The sequence below is a fragment of the Pteropus vampyrus genome, unplaced genomic scaffold, assembly GCF_000151845.1.
Source record: "Pteropus vampyrus isolate Shadow unplaced genomic scaffold, Pvam_2.0 Scaffold302, whole genome shotgun sequence".
Classification (NCBI taxonomy): Eukaryota; Metazoa; Chordata; class Mammalia; order Chiroptera; family Pteropodidae; genus Pteropus; species Pteropus vampyrus.
The window spans coordinates 158422-180903 of record NW_011889083.1 but is presented as its reverse complement, the minus strand read 5'-3'; the positions used below and the strand labels follow the sequence as shown (position 1 = coordinate 180903).

Sequence of the window (22482 nt, the reverse complement as noted above, 5' to 3'; positions counted from 1 at the left end):
TAGTAGGTAGGTGCTCAATAAAATTTTAAATCACAGAGATTCATCTATGGAGTATAATATATATGTTTATATAATATGTACATTTCTGTATTTATCACAATATATCTTCCATTGTATCTTCTAGCTTATGTTAATCTTAATTTGTAATAACAGCGCTTATAATTTTTTCTTTTTTTCATTTTGTATATTCTAATGTAGAAATTTTGTCTCACTTATAATGTCTATGAAGTTAATAAATATATATTTAATTTAAAGGTAATGTTCCTTACCAGTTCAATAAAATTTCATATTTTAATATCTGCTCATTTTTATAGTAGCTCTGCTTAAAAGGGAAAAGACCTTAATTTTTTGACAAGTAATTTCCTTGTGTTAATTACAAATTTTCTACAAACTGAAAACTAACAATTTTTATTATATGCCATACAATGTATTTTAAAATATAAGCTGTCTTATCTTTTACTAGAATAAGGTCAAGTATAATAAAATAAAGTAATTAAAATATATTATGATAGTGATTTTCTGTTTTTTCCTTACAATCTCAAAGTATAAGCAGTGATGCTATACAGGTTTTTGCCTCCTACCCCTTTTCCTTATCCTCCAAAGCTTTCTCCTCCACTTTTTCTTGTTAGTTCAAGTTTAGGCCAGTTAGATTCACTAGGTGGCTATGTGTCCTACCAAATGCAACTAGGATATGAAACCGACTATTTAAAAGAACATCCCAGAGACCTAATTTCTTTAATTATGTTGGTTCCCAGGACCATCCTGAAGTAGTAATTATTTTAATGAATTGGTAAGTTGTCAAATATACTGTGACTAAAACTAAGAAATTATTTAAGGTTAGGAAGGACATTATTTACCACAATATCCTAATTATATGTTATTTAATTTAATGTAAAATGGCACATTTTCATATATTTTTAAATTATTATCATCAGTTAGCTTTTACTTATCTTTTTTGAGGCCTAGTAAAAAGCCCTTTACATGTGCTAACCCAATATAAGAACCTTATACATTTTATTTGTTATAATTACCTTTGGGGTCTGAGAGGTTAAGTAGTTTGTCCCAGGTAACACACTTAGAAAGAATCAAAGCTAGAATTTTATGCAAGTTAATGGCTCAGGAGATTTTATAAATACTGTAATGTCAACGCTGACAAAAACTAAGGATTCTTTCTTTCAGGTGCTATATTAGCATTCATGTTGGGATTGTTTCATATGCCCCTGGATGAATGTGAGGAACTTTATCGAAAATTAGGAGCAGATGTGTTTTCACAAAATTTCATTGTTGGAACAGTCAAAATGAGTTGGAGCCATGCCTTTTATGACAGTCAAACATGGGAAACTATTCTTAAGTAAGTTATAATTATTCTTGTAAGAACGTTTTGATTATATAGGTAATATGTTCATACTATAATTTAAAAAATACCAAAAAATTTAAAGAAGAATATTAAATTTGATTCTACTAATTAGAGATAACCACTGTTAATATTTTGGTGAATCATATTCTAGTCACTATTTTCTTCGGTTCATATGTGTGAAGGTTGCATTTGCCTTTTTAAAAATTGTGACCATATTATATATGGACCATGTTTGCATCCCATTGTTTTTACTTAACATATCAGTCTTCCTTAGGCATTAACAGATATTCTTCCAAAACATTAATTTTTAAACATTTTTTCAAAATACTATTATACTCACTTTCCAAAAAATAGAAGCATAAAGTAGAAACTTAAAATCATTCATAATCTTATTATTCAGAACTGTAATCCTCGCAATATATTTCTTTCTAGTTTTTTTGTAGACTATGTATATTTTCATATACTTTTTATATAGAAGAAAGTATACTGTGCTTGTAATTTTATACCCTTTCCATTTTTTTGAACTATATTAATATCTCTTGAGAAATTTTTAAAGACTACACTACATTCCACAGTGTGATGGCACTGTATTTTCTTACCATTTACATTTCGGACATTTATGTTATTCCTATTTTTTTGTGATTATGAATAATGCTGTGGTTGGAAAATTTACATTTTTCCCCACATTTCAGAATATATCAGTAGGTCAGTTTACAAGAAACATAATTATTGGGCTAATGTTGATATCTTTTTACAATCATATTTTTATATGGTTATATGAAATAGAGAACATATAAAGAAAACAGTGAAAATAACTTATAATCCCACTAAGAACAAAAGCACTGTTAACATGGTGTTTTTCTCTAGAATTTCTCTAAATAAGCATTAAGTGTGGGGTAGGTTATGAGTGTGCATGTGTATTTATCCCCTTCACAAAATTGGGATAATCACAAGTAGTTTTGTATCCTGCATTTTCACTTAGCATTTTATCATGAATGATTTCCTGTATCATTAAATATTTTTTGAGGGTGTTTTAATGGTTGTTCACTATCCTGTTTTATGGATGTACTATATTTTATTTAACAAATTCCCTTTATCTAAAATAATAAATATCTAAAATACTTTAGATAGTTTTACAGTTCAAAATAAAGTTTAAATTGACATCCTACATCTCTACTTAAATCTCTGATTATATCTTTAGTTAATGTCTAGAGTGAAATTTTGGGTCAGAAAGTATACATGTTTTAAAAATCATGAGGTAGATATATGTATATACGTATGGGTGTGTGTGTGTGTGTGTGTATATACACATACATATGTGAATTGTTTTTCAAAACAGTTGTCTCAATTTACTCACCCACCAGCATCAATTTGTATTTCTATTTCATGAAATACATATGAACACCAAACATTTTAATTTTAAAACTATGTCAGTTTTGAGAGATTTTTAGACTGGTGTTTCCAGTTTACATCACTTTGATTATTGATGCGATTGAACATTTGTTATGTTTTAATTATATTCTCTTTTTGTGTGTGAATGTCAAGGGCATAATTTTTCCCTTTTTCCTATCAGGGTATTCTTCACTATATTGTATATATATTAACTATTTATTATATGTTGAAAACGTGCTTTTTAATTAATTATTTTTTTAATGTAGAGGAGTTTAAAATCTTTATTCAAATCTTTTTCTTTAATTTTAATTTGGCTTTCATATTTAGAAAGTCTTTTCTACTTTGAAATTAGGTACATCTTTATATTATTTTCTTGTCCTAAGGTTTAAGTTTATTTAAAATTTTTAAGTTATCTGAAATCTATTTCGATGTATATCATAAGGGGATCAAACTTTATTTTTTACTCCAATATTAATTCAAGTGTCCCTGTGTATCTTCTACTAAGTACTTTTTCCCTAATTCTACTGATTCAAAATACTATCTTTATCATATTTAAATTTTTACCTACTTTGAGTCTATATCCAAGTCTTTGTTTTTTCTATTGATTTTTAAAATTTTTGTCCAAATTCTTTGCATAATGTTGTTATAGTGATATAGCAAGTCTTTTCTCCTTACTCTTCTTTTTCAAGAATCTGTGCACTGTTTTCATTTAATCTCCAAAGTGAATCTTAGGTTACCTATTACATTTAAAAAATTCCACTGATATTTTGATTCAAATGTAGCAGTTTTTTTGTAGAATAATGGTATCTTTCCGATTGATCAGTCTTACCATTCATTAATGTATGTTGCTTATTTTGGGGTTTTCTTTTCTGTCTGTTAAAATATAATTTGTATCAGTTCTCATAAAATAGTACTGATTAAGATTTTTTAATGAAAATTTGAAAATTTACTGTAAAATCAGTCTCTCTACTATGAAATGTTATTTTCCTTTAGTTATTCATCAGAGTATCTTCAGGTATTTACATACTCCTTGAAAGGCTTCTTTATTTTTAATCACACTATTGATAAACTTTCTAATAGTGGTCAGTTGTTTTTTCTTTTCCCTATTTTTTCACTCAGCCTTTGCTACCAAAAAAACAAAAACAAAAACCAAAAAACACTCCAGAACTGAGTGGTTTAAAACAATAATTTAGTCTCATGATTCTGTGGTTGGCTGGGTGTTTCTTCCGTTTTTGTCTAAACTCATCACAGGGCTGCTGGCAGCTGGCAGCTCAGCTGAGATGGCTAGGACAGCTGGTCTCTCTTTTCACATGGTCACTCTTTTCCTGGACTTCATCCCATCATGGTGGTCTCAGAGTTCCAAGAGGGCATGTCCCGGTCCATAAGTACTTATCAAGCCTCAGTTTAAGGCATGTTTGCTGATGTCTCATTGACCAAAGTCATTCAAACCCAGCATCTGTGTAGGAAGGGACGATATACAAGGATATGGATATCAGAAAGTGGTGTTCATTGGGAGCCATTATTGTTATAATCTACCACACCTACTCTCTGGCCTTTTTTGTCTTGTTGCATTTTTTTTTTCTTATTATTTATTGAGAACATTTTTATGGTTTCTTTTTCTGTGATGATGATTTTATGTTATTTTAAAGACATTGTTTTTAATTGTAGCATCAGTAGAATCTGAGAATGTAGAAAATTTTTTCATAATTTGACATTTCTCTGAAATAAGCAATTACTGTTTCTGCTTTGTCTTTGAATTTATATTCATAACTTAATTCCCTATAGCATTTTGGCTCTGTTCATAAAATGAAGATTTAAATAAAAAGTAAATATGAACTTTGCTTAAAGTGTGAAAGCAGCATGCACCTAGGATTCCTGTCTTTTATGAAAATATAAAGTGAAAGACCCATAGAAGAATAAAATTGCATTGATTTTTATGCAGAAGAAACATATAGATAAGGTTGAGAAAGACAAAGATCTTATCTGTTTTAGAGAGCGTTTTTTACACTGATATTTTTTAGAGATTGTAAAGGGTAGGATCGCTATCTAATTTGTAAATATTAACCTTATGTGAATTTACTAACATTCTAGTTGAGAAACATGAGTATTGTTTGAAAAACATGTCATTAGGAAAATGTTTTTTCTTACTGAGGCAGGTTGGTAAAAAAAACAAACAAATATAGTCTTTATATTTGATACAGGGGGAAAACATAATTTTTAAATCTGGAGAAAAATCCACATTGAAATAAATTTCCTTACAATGGAATCATAAAAATTGTTGCTCAAGGACAATTTCTATAATGTTGCGGTAATTCGAGTACTAACTCAGATGATTTAAAAAACATTTTGGGAAATGATGTTGGCTTTGTATTGCTAAAACAAGTCTAAAGTATAAATCTCCTGATCCAGTTTTTAGAGTACTCTGTAACTAGCCTAACCATACTTCTTAACACAGCTCTTTTATCCTGTCAGGAAGATCCTGAAAAGCAACAGATTTATTCTGCCTCTGCGCCTTTACCCTGTATATGTCTTGGCTTTCAATGTATTGTCTTGCCATCTTTTGGTGTCCTTCTCAAGCTATACCTTTATATATCTTTCTCAGATACTCAAACTGTATTACTTGTCCCCCATCAGAACTATAGATACTTGTAGTTTGAATTAGAGATTAATAGATAACTGTATATTTTTTTCGTGTACACTCATTGGACTGTAAGCCTCCTAGAGGATAGATTCTTATACTTCTTTTTTGACCCTCATAGTGCTTTAATAAACCCATGGGCAAACTAATTGCTATGTTTATGCTAAGAGTTATGCGTTATGCTAATTGCTAAGTGTTATGTTTTCTGATGTTAGGAGATAAAATTATTTTGATATAATTTATTTCTTTGCTTTTAATAAAGGGATAAAATGGGATCTTCACTAATGATTGAAACAGCAAGAAACCCTACATGTCCTAAGGTAAGTATGGAGTCTCTTAAATATAACACCTAGTTGGAATTTAAAGTCAGGTGAAAGCACTTATTCTGAAGGCCCTTTATTAAAGGAAAAATTTCTTAGGAATCTCTTTTAATAGATTATATTGATTCCTTATTTATTGGGTCATCCTGTGAAGATATAGGATGTGATCATTAGACTTTTTCTATATCCAGTAAAAGTAAATACAACAAAAGTTTAAGTACATGAAAGACTGGAACTAAAGATAAGGAAGAATTATTTTATCATAAGGGTTAATCAAATCTAGTAATTTAAGGAAAATTGTGGCATTTCCTCCCCTAGGTTTTTTTAAAGAAATTTTATATGCCTTTATATATATATATATATATATATTAATATACAAATGGAATCCCAATTTTAAAGACGTTACTAGGATTTATGTCAGTTTGGCTTCCCTTTTTTATTTTGTTTGACACATAATGATCTGAGTGTTGCTTCAATTCTGTGTTCTTTGATAATACTTGTTATTTGATTGAAGAGTAGGATTTATGCACCATAGATGCAAAAATGAATAGATATAGCTTCTATTTGTTCTTGGATAATAATCATGAAAAATCAAATACAGCTCCCTGAATTGCTCTTTCACTATCTTATTCATATTTTCATTCATTGTTTAGATATTAATTATGTGTCCAATGTGCCAGCACTATGCTAGGCACTTTGGATACATTAGTGAGTAAATGCAGACATGGAATTTATAGTCCAGTAGGGTAAAATAGGCATTAATCAAATAATCACACAAATTAAAATATAGTTTCCCTGAAATAAGTTCTGTGGAACACGAAAACAGTACTCTGAACACATATATTCACAGGGACATAAGGGAAGACTATTCTAAGGAAATGAGGTTTGAGACAGTGTGAATTTTCCTGGCAAAGGGAATGGCATGTGTAGGAGGAGTTCTGGAGAAATGCAGGATCTGGAAGAGTTCTTGAAGACTAGAGCATAAGGATCCAAAGACAGCATGTGAAATGAGGCTGGAGTGGGTAGGTGGATCAAAGCAAGCGGAGTTTTAGAGGCCATGATACTGAGATACACAGCTCTTTTGGAGAGGACCCTGGAATGCACTCCACACTTCTTGTTTGTTCTCCTGTATCAGGATTTCTTGTTTGTTTTGTTTTTAAATTATGGGAGTTGCCAGCTTTAAATAATACAGTGAGCGTGGTAGAGCTTTAGCTGCCTCAAAAAGTAATTCACTTATAATAAATGGAACCTCCACCCATATGTTTCTTAATTCAGCCTGTGTACCAATTAATAGAAAGACCCTCTGGATTATTGTGTATGGCCAGCTCCTATACACAGTGGGATCAGTCATAGGAACTTGGGAGATGGCTTTTGATTTATAAAATAGCAAAGCAAACAGGCCCCTGGCCGGGCTTGGCAAGGGACCCTAATAACTTTGGCCCCATTTTAACCTTTCAGCTTCTTAAGTTTATATTTCAAATCATTAATAAATACAGCACATATTACATAAATCCAGCTGACGCAGATAAAATCTGTCACCCAGGGTGATCAACATTAGTTTTTTTAGTAAAATAAAATTACCCAGCTGCCAGTTATTAACTATGATTAGAAAGCCTTGAGAGTTTCTGTAATCTTTGTTATCGAAGTCATTGCTTTCAAAGAAGATAGAAACAAAGACTAATTGGTAAATTACATTAGGAAAGTAGTATATTTAAGTAATTATTATTCATTGCTACTATTGCTATATCAATTACTATATAAAGGTCTGCAAATTTATGCCCTCTTGAACATCTTTTCAAATACCTATAAAATCATGTAGTCAAAAATATCCTTTATTATTCTTGTCAATACATTTCTCAAAATTATCTCAATCTTTGTATCTATTTCCCCATAAAAAAAAATTCTTTAAAAAGATTGGGTTTCTTTGGCTTAACATTAGTTATGTTATACATTCATCTTAATGGGTAGTGTTGTAGGTTGTTTATTCATACTACTAAATAATATTTAACTTTTACAAATCCCAAATACTGCTGCTTACAGTGGGTATTGTTTACTTTTTAATTCACTAGGTAGCTGCAGTAAGTACCATTGTAAACAGAGGGATAACACCAAAAGCTTTTGTGTTCAGAAACTATGGTCATTTTCCTGGAGTCAACTCTCACTATTTGGGTGGCTGTCAGTACAAAATGTGGCAAGCCATTAGAGCCTCATCTGCTGCTCCAGGCTACTTTGCAGAGTATGCGCTAGGGAATGATCTTCATCAGGTAAGCTGACTGGCCTATCTTTTAAAACTTTATGTGATTAAAAAGAATTAGCACTTATTAAAGTCACTGAATTAAATCACTGAACTTACAGAGGAGAGGGATCAACCACTCTTCTTCATGTCTCCATGTGATGGAAGATGTGCAGTACAAGATATTTTTATTTGTTTTTCTTAAATTAATATGCATTCTGGCTGGAGAGCATATTTTAGGAACAATTTTTTTTGTATTTAATATAATATGATTCATAGCCAATTATAATTTTATTGATGGAAAAATGAAGTAGTATGTATGATGGCTTTCCAAATGTGATAAAAATTAAAAATGAAGCAGTCCCTGAAAATGCAGAACACAATCTGTTTGATAGTTCGGTGATCATATTTTGAAGGAGAGAATATAATAAGATAATAGTAAACATTTACTAAGTTAGCAATGTGTCGGACACTTATGTAGTCCTTTGCATGCATTAACTCATTCAATCATCACTGCTTATGAGGTAGATAGAGTTATTTCCACTTCACAAATGATAAGTTAGAATCTTAAGAAACATTAAGTAACTGGGCTACAGTCATAGCCGTTAAGTGACAGAGTTAGAATGCTTTCTATAATTATACTGTCTTAACACTTATGGCTAAATGATATATAAAGTTAAATATTATTTCTGGTAATTTATTCTTTTTCTATTATATAGATGACTTATTATAAATCTTTTCTGTAAAGTTTTTCCCATTATTTATGGAAATCTTAACTTATACTAAGTGGTAAAAAAAGTCAATAAAGCTTTTGAGCTGATACTTTCTATATATATATAAGCTTAACTTTTTATATGATATTCCACTTAAAATTAGTCTCGTTTGATGGAGTCAGTCAGTAGCCTTAACTTTCCTCTCTAGTCACTGAAGTATGTGTGCTGTCTTTATTTATTTGGTATTCATGTTGAAGAAGAAAATAATTTAACAATGATTTTCAGGTGTTATTCAAAAGCTCACACATGGATCTTTTGTATAAACTGTATACTAACTATATAACTTTAATTTACATATGTCAATGTTATAATATATTTTTATCAATTTTATTTTTCCTATATATTTATATAGTAGCTTAAATATATTTTAAAATGCTATGGTCAGCTCTCCCATGATCTTTCTATCTCTCTAGAAGTAATATCATAATCTTTGTAATTAGATTAAAATAGGATTCCTTTCCTCTTTGGAGTCAATTTAGACTATTTCTTTGTCAAATCAGTCATTGTTGAATTATGTAAGATACTTCCCTTTCTCACCTTTCTCTTTCTTCCACCCCCTCAGGACAGAAAGTACTAGTTGTAGTTTCTTTCTAACATTTTATTTTACTATGTTGCTTGTTGTTTCTAACAATTATTTCTTCACATTCTTATAGTATTCTCACCATGTCATATATGGAGAAGTAACTTAGTGTATTCAAAATATAATAGTTAAGTTTTATAACATTACTTTAAGATGGTTATCATGCTGCAAAATTGCATTTATGCCAAATATTAGTGAAAGTTTCAAATGATAAAGTATTGCATTTCAGGACCATATATTCCTAAACTTCAAAAGAAGTTATCTCATTTGCTTTTTATTCTTTATCTAAGAAGTAGTTGTAAAGTTTAATTCAGTCCTGTGGCACCAGAGCCCTGCCAAAGTGAATCCTGATCAGTAGGGTCAGCCTTTCACCAGCTAATCCTCACAACCAGTCAGCCCAAGGGTCAGTCCCTCCCATTGTGTGCAAACAGCAACTAAAGCTCAACTACATTAGGAGGGCAAACCTTGAGCACCTCATTCAGGTGACCAGGGAAGACAGTGCCACTGGGCCCCACAAGACACTTACTACATAACGCCATTCTACTCAGCCCGGGAGATTTAGGAGCCCTACTTAATACATAGAAACAAACACAGATAGGCAGCCAAAATGGGAAAACAAAGAAACATGTCCCAAATAAAAGAACAGAACAAAGCTCCAGAAAAAAACTGAACAAAGTAGAGACAAGCAATCTAACAAATTCAGAGTTTAAAACACTGGTTATAAGGATGCTCAATGAACTTAGGGGAAGAGTAGATGAACTCAAAACTTTAATAAAGAGAAACCATAGAAACGGAGGTGGAAAACATAAAAGGGAACCAGTCAGAAATGAAATGTACAATATTGAGATGAAGAGTACATTAGAGGGAATCAACAGATTAGATGAAGTGGAGGATCTAATCAGTGATTTAGAGGATGGAGTAGTGGAAGATACCCTATCAGAACAGCAGCAAGAAAAAGGAATCCAAAAAAAATGAGGATAGTTTAAGTGGCCTCTGAGACAACATCAAGGGCAACAGATTCACATTATAGGGGTGCCAGAAGGAGAAGAGAGAGAGTAAGGAATTAAAAACCTATTTCAAGAAATAATGACTGAAAATGTCCCTGATAATGGTGAAGGAAATAGACACACAAGCCCAGGAAACACAGACCCAAACAAGTCAGTTTCTCAACAGAAACTTTGCAGGCCAGACGGTCTTGGTACAAAATTTTCAAAGTGATGGAAAGCCAAGACCCGTAACCAAGATTACCCAGAAAAGCTTTCATTTAGAATTGAAAGATCGATAAAAAACTTCCCAGACACGAAAAAGCTAAAGTTCATCACTACCAAGCCAGTATTATAGGAAATGTTAGAGGAACTTCTTTAAGAAGAAAAAAAATATATTAAAAATATATGAATAGAGTGGCTATAACTACATATTTATCAAATACTTCAAAGGAAAAGAAATTAAAAATGCTCCCATCAAAAGATAGGGTGGCTGAGTGGATAAAGAAATAAGACTCTTATATGCTGCCTAAAAGAGACTCACTTCAGATTAAAAGATACACACAGTAAAAGTAAAGGGATGGAAAAATTTATTTCATGATGGACCAAGAGGGTATTGGCTGAGTGGAGTAAGTCAGAGAAAGATAAATGCCATATGATTTCATGTACATGTAGAATCTAAAGAACAAAATAAAGAAACAACAACAACAACAACAGCAAACAGAAAGAAACTCAAAAAGAACATTCTGAGGCTTACCAGATGGGAAGGATGTTGAGGGAGTAGGTGAAAAAGAGGAAAGGGTTTAAGAAGTACAAAATGATAAAAAAATTTAAAAATATGTACAGGGTTAAAAAATAGTATAGAAGATGTGATTCATTCTGCCAGAATTGGCTTTACAAAGACATTTTCATCTGAGTTGATCTATAAGAAATGAATAGTTGATTAGGATAGAAACCAGTCAGGGAAGGGAAAAAGGGGAGCGGCTATAATGGTTACAGAGTTTCTGATTGGAAATAGTGGCGATGGCTGTAAAACATTCTGAATGTCACTGAATTATAACCTTAAGAATGGTTTAAAAGATTAATTTTGTTATATTTTATGTCATATTTATTTTACCATAATAAACAATCTTTATAAAAAAAGATGCTAAGATGAGATGATTAGGGGACATTCACATTGTCCAGTGGTTATTTTTCTGATAGGTGCTCTGATTTATGATTTGAAATGATTAAACAATGAAAATAATTAAAAGCACCTAAAATTTGGCTATTAAGTATATGCACATGTACTGCAGTTAAAACACAATCCTGTGTGTACCTCTAAGAGATAAGTAGCAAATTGTTTAATCAATTCATTTTCAAGTCTATTTTACCTCAATACCTAGCAATGTGCCTAGCAAATACCAAGTACATAATATGAAAATAAATGTGAATGTGACTACCTAAGTGAATAGAAAGGCCACAGGAAATACCATAGATATAATATATGCCTAATGAGTTACTACTGATAGAAGAGGCATTTGACAAGAGTAGGCTAACTATAAACAGAGCTTAAGGGGTGATATGTCTCACCACTAGAGTAGAGTAAGTATGAGAATCTAAACTTGCACTTCTTTATGGAAAGCAGGTAAAGTTTAAGGAACAGAAATTTACTTTGAAACATGGCTATTGAAACTTGGAAATATGGCAACTTTTTGATTTGGGATTAATTTTACTATTATCAATTATTACTAAGCCTTTTTTGTCCCTTCTTTCCTCCACCTTTTGTTTTCTCTGATCCTTCTTTATAGGCGTTTATAATAATGAAGATGATTTCATCTAAAATACCCAAATGATTAGAAGTTACACAGAGTATAACTATAGAATTTAAAATAAAAATAGTTTAATAAAAGAGATAATTTATTATCGGATGGGTATCATTCTATTAATTGAAAACAATTGTAAGGATTAAATTATAATTTATACTTGAGAAAGACTTTAGGAAATAATTACTAGTTTTAAGAATCCAAGTAGATTTGTACAAAGTTAAACAGTACAAATACTTAGCCAATTTATGACTTTCAACAGATATATAAAGGTAGCTAAATTTAAAAATAGTTTCTTCCATCTGGTGAATGGATAAAAAAAAACAAACGATATATCAAATAATGAACAATAAAAAGGAATGAATTACTGACATGTACAGAGACATGGATTGATCTCAGAATCATTATTCTAGGTGAAAGAAACCAGACTCAAAAAACTGTACTGTGTGATTCTATTTATTTTGATTCAAGAGCTAATGTGTGACCATGGAGAGTAGATGTAAGAATAGTTTTTGTAGATAAGAATATTGAGGAACTGAGAGTCCAAGGTGCTGTAAAGATGTTAAGTCACATGGGGTAATATAAAGAATTTCTACTCCTTTCTACACGGAGTAGAAAGGAAGTCTGTGAGCCAAGTGCTGATTAATTTGTTGAATGAGGAGGAGTGATTGGAGGTTGATACGTGACAACAGTGATGAGGAAATGTTGGCATAGCTGAATAGCAGAGCCTTTAAAGAAAATTAATTTTCCTAGTAGATTTGGAACTAATAATAGTCTAGAAGGAACACTAAAGAACAACTTTAAGACACCGCTCCCTCTTAACCACTAAAGTATAAGCTGTGAAAGAATCAACAACTATCTGGGAAATGATATCAGGGAAGAGCCATACTTCTGTTAAGTCAAAGAGGAAAAAAAGCACTTTCAGAGGAAGGTGAAATTTTGTTGGGAGTTTTCACTTTGGAACAGTTCCACAGAGCACAATGAAAGAGTTTAGGATGTGGGAGAGGAGTGGAGGACTGTGTCCAGTGGCAAGGAAGTTCAGAGAATTGAATGCCATTATAGCAATAAAGGTACAGTGTAATTTAGAATGATGTGAATTTAGCTTCTACTGGTTCTTTAAGAAAAGTGGACCTAGTGGTTCTAAAAACTTGTCCCACTCTTTATGGTTATCATTTCCAGCTAATTCAGTCTCAGTTCATTTGCTTCAAACTCAACAAACACGAAGATAGCAGTCTCCAAAACTATAGTCACTACATGATTTTCGACCTGTTATAGAATAAATGGACATTTAAATTTTTAATGAATGAACTGAAACAGTCTACTTGGTATCAGAGAAGGCTTACTTCTTACAATGTTAACTAATACTTTGATAAGTTGAGTTTAGGATTCTGATCTTTTGTGTATATTCTCTGCCATGCTACTTTGAGTTTAGGAGTCATTTAACTATATTACTATAGCATTTAACTATATTACTAAGATTTACACTGAAAATTAAGTGTTTTGAGTCCATAAAAAAGGTAAGTATAATGCTAGCATGTATGCTGCTATTTACTCATTGTGCCCTTGGTACAAAATTCCTTCTTCTTGAGCCTACACAAGGGAGAGAGGCTTCATTATTCTTAAGACACTTACTGCCAGTCAGGTGGCAAATTAGGTGAACCCAGCCCCCACCCCCACCTTTTTTTTTTTTTCTCCTGTCTGAGACCTGAGGCCATTCACAGGCCAGCTTTCTGTAATCTTTAGGTTTCAGAGACAATCTCAACTTATGTACATTTCAGCCACAAAGGGACATTTATGAAAAGAGCCCAGGATGTGAAATATGATGGGCCTATGAATAAATGTGCCCCTCTTGACAAGAGATGTCTTTTAAAAAGACAGCCTTTTCTCATGAAAGTCACAAATATGAAAACATAAGACACATTCTTTTGAAGAGTGCAATAATTAGAGTGTAGTAATTAGAGTGTGGTGGCAACTCAGGGGAGGGGTAGAAATTGGATTGAAAGTGGCAGCAAAAACCCAACCTAAAATGGAGAATAGAGCAAGTAATGAAAATGTGACAAAAATAGCTTTTCTGAGTATCTACACAGCTCTTTGTATCCTTGTTATTCCAAAGGTATAAAGCTACATATTTGGGTTGAATGACTTATGCCATGATAAAGGACCATTAACCCCAGATTGGCTATTCCATAATGAAAGAGCCAATTAACTTTCCCCTTAAAATGTGATTTGCGTTTTGAAACATTTCCATATTGCTGCCTTCCGGTGTAATTTCAGTGACCCAATCAGAGTGGCATTTGGGATTCATGTTTTTGAGAAAGTTGTTTTGGTAATGTTTAAAATAAAAAGCTATCATTATCTATTATTTGTAATAAATGCTACCCCCCCACACCCCCATGTAACTGAACGTAAATTCACAAAAAGGTGAGAAGTGTTTCTCCTTCACATTCCATGAGAAATGTTAGTTAACAATTGTATGTACTTCATTTGTAGGGCAAAATCCTGCTTAATGTTTTTAATGAGGCCTTCAAGCCAGAGAACACTGATATTGACAGTGGTGGAGGTGTGGGGTAGATTATTTTCCATAAGAAAAGGAAACCACTTGGGAGAAGTTTCTTTGATGTTTTGATTCACTAATTTTGTAAAAAAAAAGACAGGCATATTATTACCTCACTAGAGATTGGGTTGCTGCATATTCTTTTCACCTTTATCAGAAACCTGTAGATTATTCAAAAGGAAGCTGTCATCAAAAATCTTTTAAAGTTCTAGGGCCAGTACTAAAATAAGTTGCCATTGAGCCCATTTGAAATTGTATGTGTATCCATACTCAACACCATACCTAATCGTAAAATTTTTGAATTGTAATGGACTTTAGAAATTACGTAGTCAAACTTTATTTTAAAAGTCACCATGTCTTAACCAAATAAGTAGAACTGAGATTAGAATTATAAGTATCAGTAGTCCTAATCTGTGTTATTCCCCCACAATCCTAAATCCTCAGAAAAAATGTAAATACCATTTTTTTTTAAAAAGTATATGGCTTATTCCAGAAAGTTTTATTTTTAAAAAAATATATAAATATACACACACACTCTGCTCTAAAGAAAACTCCACTATGCAAAGCAGTTTATTTGTCAAAGATCCTGGATTGCCATAATTTTACTGTACTAGTACATTGAAAAATAATTTTGAAAAAATACGTCTTTTGTAAGAAAAAAATATTTAGTTTATTACATATCTTTGCCTAAGAATGTTTGAATTACTATAATAATGCTACCTTCATTTGAAATACATACTGCATTATTGTTTGACAATTTAAAGTTGTATTTCTCTTTCTATCATTGTGGAAGACATTATTTAAAAATTCTTTTTTAATGTATTAGTATAGAATTCAGCAATATCTTCCAGTAGAAGTGGATTGTTTCCTACTCAATATGTTAGGATTATTTCAGGTTCTTGCTAGAATAAATGATTCTTTGACTATATTTCCATGGTCCAAGTGGGGATTAGTTGAGCGCAACATGAGAAAAGGCATGAAGACGAGAGAATGTAGCTTATTTAGAAAAGTGCAAATAATTCATGAATGGCTAGACTGTAGGGTAAGAAGATGATCGATTCTGTATAAATTCAAAATGCAAAATCTATAATTAATAGATAAAAATTATAGGGAGAGAGATTTGGGTTTATTAGAAGGGATAATTTTCTAACAGTTTATAGCTTTTCAAAATTGAATGGATTAATACCAAGTGAGATTTATCCCAGGAATGTGAGACTGGTTATATACTTTTATTCTACTATATTTTTATAGTACTCTATCAGCATTTTAGCTTTCTTTTCTTTGAATGCCTCAAAATAATATGCTTAGAAATAAAGTTTGCCTACTTTATTTAGGTTACATCTGTATTATAATGAATGTGATGCTTTGAAATTGTACTGTTAATACAATTTCAACTTAAATTAGTTGAATTAATTTGATTATATTTGACTTTTGAAAGACCTAGTTATAATTGTTTGGTAGAACCACAATTCTTTTGTTAGGTTTTATATAGAATCTGTATTAACCACTAAACAAGGATAATAGCTTTAAAAAGTAATTCAATTCATTACAACAGTATTGAACAAAATATGCAAAGCAGTCCAAGAAGTTCAAAGAACCTCTATAATAGGAAAGGAAAGCTTAATAAAGCTGGCGAGGCCAGGGAGTTTGTAAATGCTTTTTTTTTTTTTTTTTTTTACATATATAGTATATAAAATAAATTCAAAGGAACCTTTTGTTTTTAAATAATCTGTTGAATTTGTTATGCATTTCAGCTTTCCCTGTGAGTAAATTTCAAACTGTTTAAAATATAATTTTTGTTTTCATGTTTATAAAATAGAATTTCACTTTTAAGGGTTCAGTATTACATTTTCTTCACTTATGTTTTGCAGGATGGAGGTTTGGTTCTGAATAACCCTTCAGCATTAGCAATGCATGAGTGTAAATGTCTTTGGCCAGATGTCCCATTAGAGTGCATCGTATCCCTAGGCACTGGACGTTATGAGAGTGATGTGAGAAACACCATGACATACACAAGCTTGAGAACCAAACTGTCTAATGTTATCAGCAGTGCTACAGATACAGAAGGTTAGTTGTTTTCTACCTTGGAGTACTTCAACCCCTAGAACTCAGCTTTTGGTAGAATATGCTGATCCTAACTGTAAAAGAGTATACTATGTTTGTATTTTAGGCTTAGGAACCACATGAGAGCAAGTCTTCTGTCGTTCTCATTTTTCCTCACCCATTTCTTCTAAGAAACCCTAGAATAGAGACTGTTCTTTATCCGGGAGCTAGTGCTGCCTTTGCCTACTTACAGTTGGAGAAGTATCCAAAGCTGGATTAGCAGAAAGGCTTGGTTGGAGACTCTTAAGCCACTTAAGAAACAGAAAAGACAAGAAGTCAGCTTGATTCAAATATACACATAACAGTGAACGAATTAAAAGTACTTAGGAATTAGATTATTTAGTAATGTGGAGGCAAACTGGGAATAGCATAAGTCCTTCCTTTCATTCTTACTGCCCCTAAAATCTCATGTTCATATAAAGGCTGAAATTATTCTTTTAAAATATAAATCATGTCTCTTAACCTGCTCAAAACACTTTAGGCTTCCCATCACACCTAGAACTAAACCCCAAAATCTCATCACTGCCATTGATCTCCCCTTTCAAAATATATCCTCTCTATAAAGTGTGTCCAACTACACTTTAATTCTTGCTGTGCCTCAAACTTGCTGAGAAGTCTGCCTCAGGGCCCTGCACTTGCTATACTCTCTCTCTGTAAGGCTTTTCCCAGATATATACCTGATTCACTCCCTTATTTCAATCAAGTCTCTGCTCAGATGTCACTTCCCATTGAGACCTTTCTTGACCACTTTCCAACCACCTCATTATCTCACTCTAACTCCTTATCCTGCTTTTTTTTCCCCCTCTTAGAGCATTTATCTCATTATGGATATATATTACATATTTGCTTGTTTAACTGCTTGTTATCTTCCTGTCCTATAAGAATGTAAGGTAGGAACTTACTAAGTTGACTACGTTGACTTCAATGCCTTGCACATAGAAGGCAGGCCGTGAGGATTTGTTGAATTTCTAGTTTTTGGCCTTGAGATCTAGATCTCCTTATTTTACTATTTTATTTGAATCTTATTTTTCTATAATATATTATTAGCTAAGTTATTAGTCTACATGAGAATCTTAAACTCCCCGCTAAGGACTTTTATCTATTTATTACATAATAACCCAAGAGAAGCTGTTATCCTGGATTTTTCACTATGTGAAATTTTGTTGTCAAATCAATAAAATATTCTTACTCTAAGCACTCTACTGAGAAAAAGATAGCTTTAATCATCCAGTTTCTTAATACTTATACATATACCTTGTGCAAACCCTGTGATGGGCTCTTTTGAAATTTTCAAGAAACTTGAAATGCTTTCTTCATGTACTTATACTGTAATTAATGAAAAATTTATGTGGATATGCAAAGGAGCTAGAATAGCCAAAACAATTTTGAAAAAGAACAAAGTTGTTGGACTTACACTCTCTGATTTCAAAACTATAAAACTACAGCAAGTAAAGGACTATATTATTTACATAAAGATAGAAAACATATAGATCAGTAGTACGTAATAGAAAGTACAGAAATTGATCTCTACAAGCTCAAAAGATTTTTGATAAAGGTAACTCAGTGAGGAAAGGATAGTCTTTTCAACAAATGGTACTGGGACTATTAGGTAACTATAGTCAAAACATTAAACTTTGTATGCCAACTATAACTAAAAAATAAAACAAATATTAATAAAATGAAACTTGATGCTTCATACCATATACAAAAGTGAACTTGGAAATGGATCATAGACCTAAATTTAAGATCTAAAACTGTAAAACTCCTAGAAGAATACCCTGGAGAAAATCTTAATGGCTTTGGGCTAGGTAGAGCTTTCTTTAGATAAGACACAAAAAGCATGAACCAAAAAGAAAGAAATAGATCAATTAGACTTAAGTTCAAATTTTACCCTTCAAAAGACACTTTTAATATCATGAAAAGACAAGCTACAGATTGAAATAAAGCATTAGTAAAACATTTATCTGATCCATTCTCTATCTGATCCAAAATATATAGTGAATTCTTATGTTATATGTAAAGGATATGTAAGAGAGAAAACACAAAATTCAGTGAAAAAAATGGCAAAATATTTGAACTGATACTCCATTAAAGGAAGTGTATAGATGACTAATAAGCACATGAAAGACTTCTCAATGTCATTAGAGAAATGAAAATTAAAACCACACATCCTCTAGAATGGGTAAAATTAAGACTAACAGTTCTAAGTTCTGGCAAAGATGTGGAGCAGTGGGAATTCTGATATATTAAATGGTTAGAATGCAAAATGATAAAGCCATTTGGAAAACAAGAACTGTATTGCACTTCTTAAAAAGATAAACATACTTCTACCATATGACCTAGCAATTTCATCCCCAGGTATTAACCCAAGTGAAATGGAATCATATGTCCACAAAAAGATGTGTGTGTAAATATTTATAGGATTATATTTATAGGATTATTTCTAATAGCTAAAAACAAAAGAACCAAAACCAGAACTAGAGAGAACAAATTGTGCTATATTGTATAATGGATTACTACTCAGCAAAAAAATAAAATAAAATAAAATAAAATAAAACTGAGTGTCAGTTCATACATGCTTACTTAGATGAATTTCAGAAGCATTTTGCTAAGTAAAAGAAGTTAGACATAGAAGGGCTCTATCCTTATGGTTCTGATTCTGTTTATGTGAAAATCTAGAAAAGGCAAAGAGTAAGGGAGGGATCAACTATAAAGAAGCATGAAGGAACTTTTTGAGATGTCGGAAGTATTTTGTCATGATTTTTTGGAGGTTACATAAGTGTATAAATTTGTCAAAACTTGTCAAATTATACACTTAAAATTGGTGCATTTTTATGTATGTAAATTATGCCTCAATAAAGATGATCCCAAAAAATTAAAAACAAAAATGGAAGGTTGGAAAGGTATTTCAGCAGTGGTTAATAGTATAACCAAAAACATAGAACAAAATATTAAAGCAAGTATCCTAATTTAGCAGAATTATATGTGGTATTCTGGGAAATGCATTTTATTGTATAGTTATATTTATTATTTATAGATTCCTTACTTTCTAATTAGCTGGAGTGATGAAATAAAATAGGCTTTGTAATTTTCCCTAAAAGAAGATAATTTTAAATAAAGAAAATTAGATCATTGCAGAATAACTCAGTTTTCTTATCCACCCTATCCTCTCTTTGTTTTAACAGAAGTCCATATAATGCTTGATGGTCTGTTACCTCCTGACACCTATTTTAGATTCAATCCTGTAATGTGTGAAAACATACCTCTAGATGAAAGTCGAAATGAAAAACTGGATCAGCTGCAGTTGGAAGGTTTGCAGTACATAGAAAGAAATGAAGAAAAAATGAAAAAACTTGCAGAAATATTAAGTCAAGAAAAAACGACTCTGCAGAAAATTAATGATTGGATAAAACTAAAAACTGACATGTATGAAGGTCTTCCATTCTTTTCAAAATTGTGATGAGTACATGTATATAGTCTCGTAAATGAAGGCCTATCAGAAGATCCACCGAATTCAGTAAGGAACTATAAGGTTCAGCATGAATTACCTTAAAAATACTTATAAATTCTGGGGAATCCTGGAAAAGATTGGACCAGCTCACACAGCACAGAGGGTATGTTTGGTTACAGAATTCAAAAGGGAATTAGGTTTCTGTGATATTAATAATTAACTATGCTGTAGGAATCTTATTGTATTAGTTAGTTTTAGTAGGTATTGGTGTTATATTGTTTGATGTTTGAAAATGTATTAATATATGTGCTAAACAAGAACTGAAAAATATCATACTTGGTGTTTTTGCTTAATCTCACCATAATCATGTTGAATTTTTTGATCATTGATTTTCTTTCATATGGAAAAGCTAATTTCTTCTTAAATTTTCATCACATGTTTTCACGAGCTACATTCTGCAATCCAAATATTGCCTTTTACTGTAATATTTAAACAGGTGCAGAAAAATGGAATTTTCTCTATCAAAGGACTTTTAAATTTTAAATGTGAAAGAACCAGAGACAGTTTTCTATTCAGACTTTATTTCAACATTGTTTTGGTTCCAAAAGATAGGTGAAGTTCCAATCAATCATTTTTTCCCACTGAAATTTCAAGATAATGCTGTATGTTAACTTTTCCAGCTCTAGCTTATCATTCACTGTTATTATATTAATTACTTGAATTTAGTGAGAAAATATCTCTATCATTAACAAAAATAAACTGTTGAAATCTATTGTTGAAAGGCTAATGTTATTTTAAAATTATTTATCGTTCATAATATAGCTCCCCATCACTTTGTAGCATTTGAATATACCCTGTCAACAGTATGCTTTAAAAAAATTAGGTGTGTCTTACTCCTTTAATTATGTGAATTTCACAGAGGTTAATAACATACAATTCAAATCATCGTTTATGCCAGCCAAATTAATCTTTGTTTTGTTTTCTATCTGCCTTGTAAATCCTTACATCATGTTTACATTTGTCAAGAAAAATGAAAAAAAAAAAGTGCCCTTTGCTTTCTACATATAAACTAAAGCTAACTCCTTTTGCCTGGATTGTCATATTGCTTCTCTGCAACGTAGATTCATAGAGGCAATGAGGTGTGTGTTACTGGGACAAAAAGGGTGCATCTAAGCCAAAGAAGAGATGTGTGCAGGTTTTGCTGCAAGGAAAGTAGAGAGTTGCAAGTCCCTGAGACAGGAAAGCTGTTGCTGTCAACAACTTGGCTCTCCGTGGTCTCCAGAGTACAGATTATGTAAGGGAAAAACCAGTCATCATGGTAATTAAGAAAGTTGGGGTCGTGGGTGCTACTGTTTGGAGGATTGGAGGGGGATGAGGTAATTGATCATTGTGTCCTGTTCTGGAATCAGTCATGGTACCATCCAGTCTGGTCCAGTGGCCGGTAGAGTTGTTCTGCCTTGATGGGCCTGGGGCTGAAACACATCTAAAGCCAAGCTGTTATCCTTAGTCTAAGGGAAACTTGTTGTCAGTATAGACCTGAGGCTCAGTTTATCTTATGCCCTAAAGCTTAATTTAATGATTAAAGGAGCAGACATCCAAAGGTGAAAAAATAAGGGTGGAAAAAAACAAATGAGTCACAATGCCGTTGTCTAAGCAAACCAGCTTGAATCAGAGAAAAAGAACTGTGTTAAAGAAATGAAGTTTGTATGTGGCTACACATGGTTCAGTGAGTGCTTGGGAGAAACTGAGAGTATGGATGCTAATTACAGCTGTGAAGCAGAGGTTTTCTGTTTGTGACTTTGAGGAGGTTAGATATCTCTCTGGGCTTCAGGTGTTTCATAGGAAAGCTAGCTCTAAATTTCTTTTACTCTTCTTTATAGCAACCTAAAAAGTAAATTCTGCAAAAGATAGGATGAGATGTGAAAATGAATTTCAATCCTATAGTTTTATGGCGCGAACTATTCTAAGACCCACGGAGCCAATTGAGATTAATTATGAGCCTTTATTAGCAGGCAACTGACTTCTCTACCATGCAGAGTTAGAGGAGATCAGCCCCCGGGGTTTGAGAGTGAGGCAGTTGTAAAGCCTAGAACAAGCAAGCAGATTACAGAAGCAGAAGTTGGCTATCTTCATATCTTATACAATACACCTCCTAAACCACACCCAAGCAAGTAGGACAACTTCTGGTATCTAAAAATATTTCTTCCATGTAGCTGACTTAGCTAGTTTGGCTCACTTGAAAATTTTCCACCCTTAACAATACAAGTAAAATATCTATTCTTTCCAAAGAAGC

General features: G+C 32.1%; 1 protein-coding gene across 3 annotated transcripts in view; it reads left to right on the top strand.

The window, feature by feature from the left end:
• The window catches only part of PNPLA8 (patatin like phospholipase domain containing 8), a 41363-nt gene extending 20393 nt beyond the window's left edge, over window positions 1-20970 (top strand). For all 3 annotated transcript variants that reach the window (XM_011376681.2, XM_011376680.2, XM_011376679.2), the window contains exons 6-10: window positions 1180-1351; window positions 5650-5707; window positions 7777-7971; window positions 16507-16702; window positions 19924-20970. In XM_011376681.2, the coding sequence (XP_011374983.1) occupies window positions 1180-1351; window positions 5650-5707; window positions 7777-7971; window positions 16507-16702; window positions 19924-20198 (896 nt within the window). In that variant the 3' untranslated portion in view covers window positions 20199-20970. The remainder of the gene's footprint in view (window positions 1-1179; window positions 1352-5649; window positions 5708-7776; window positions 7972-16506; window positions 16703-19923) is intronic.
• The last annotated feature ends 1512 nt before the right edge of the window (window positions 20971-22482 follow it).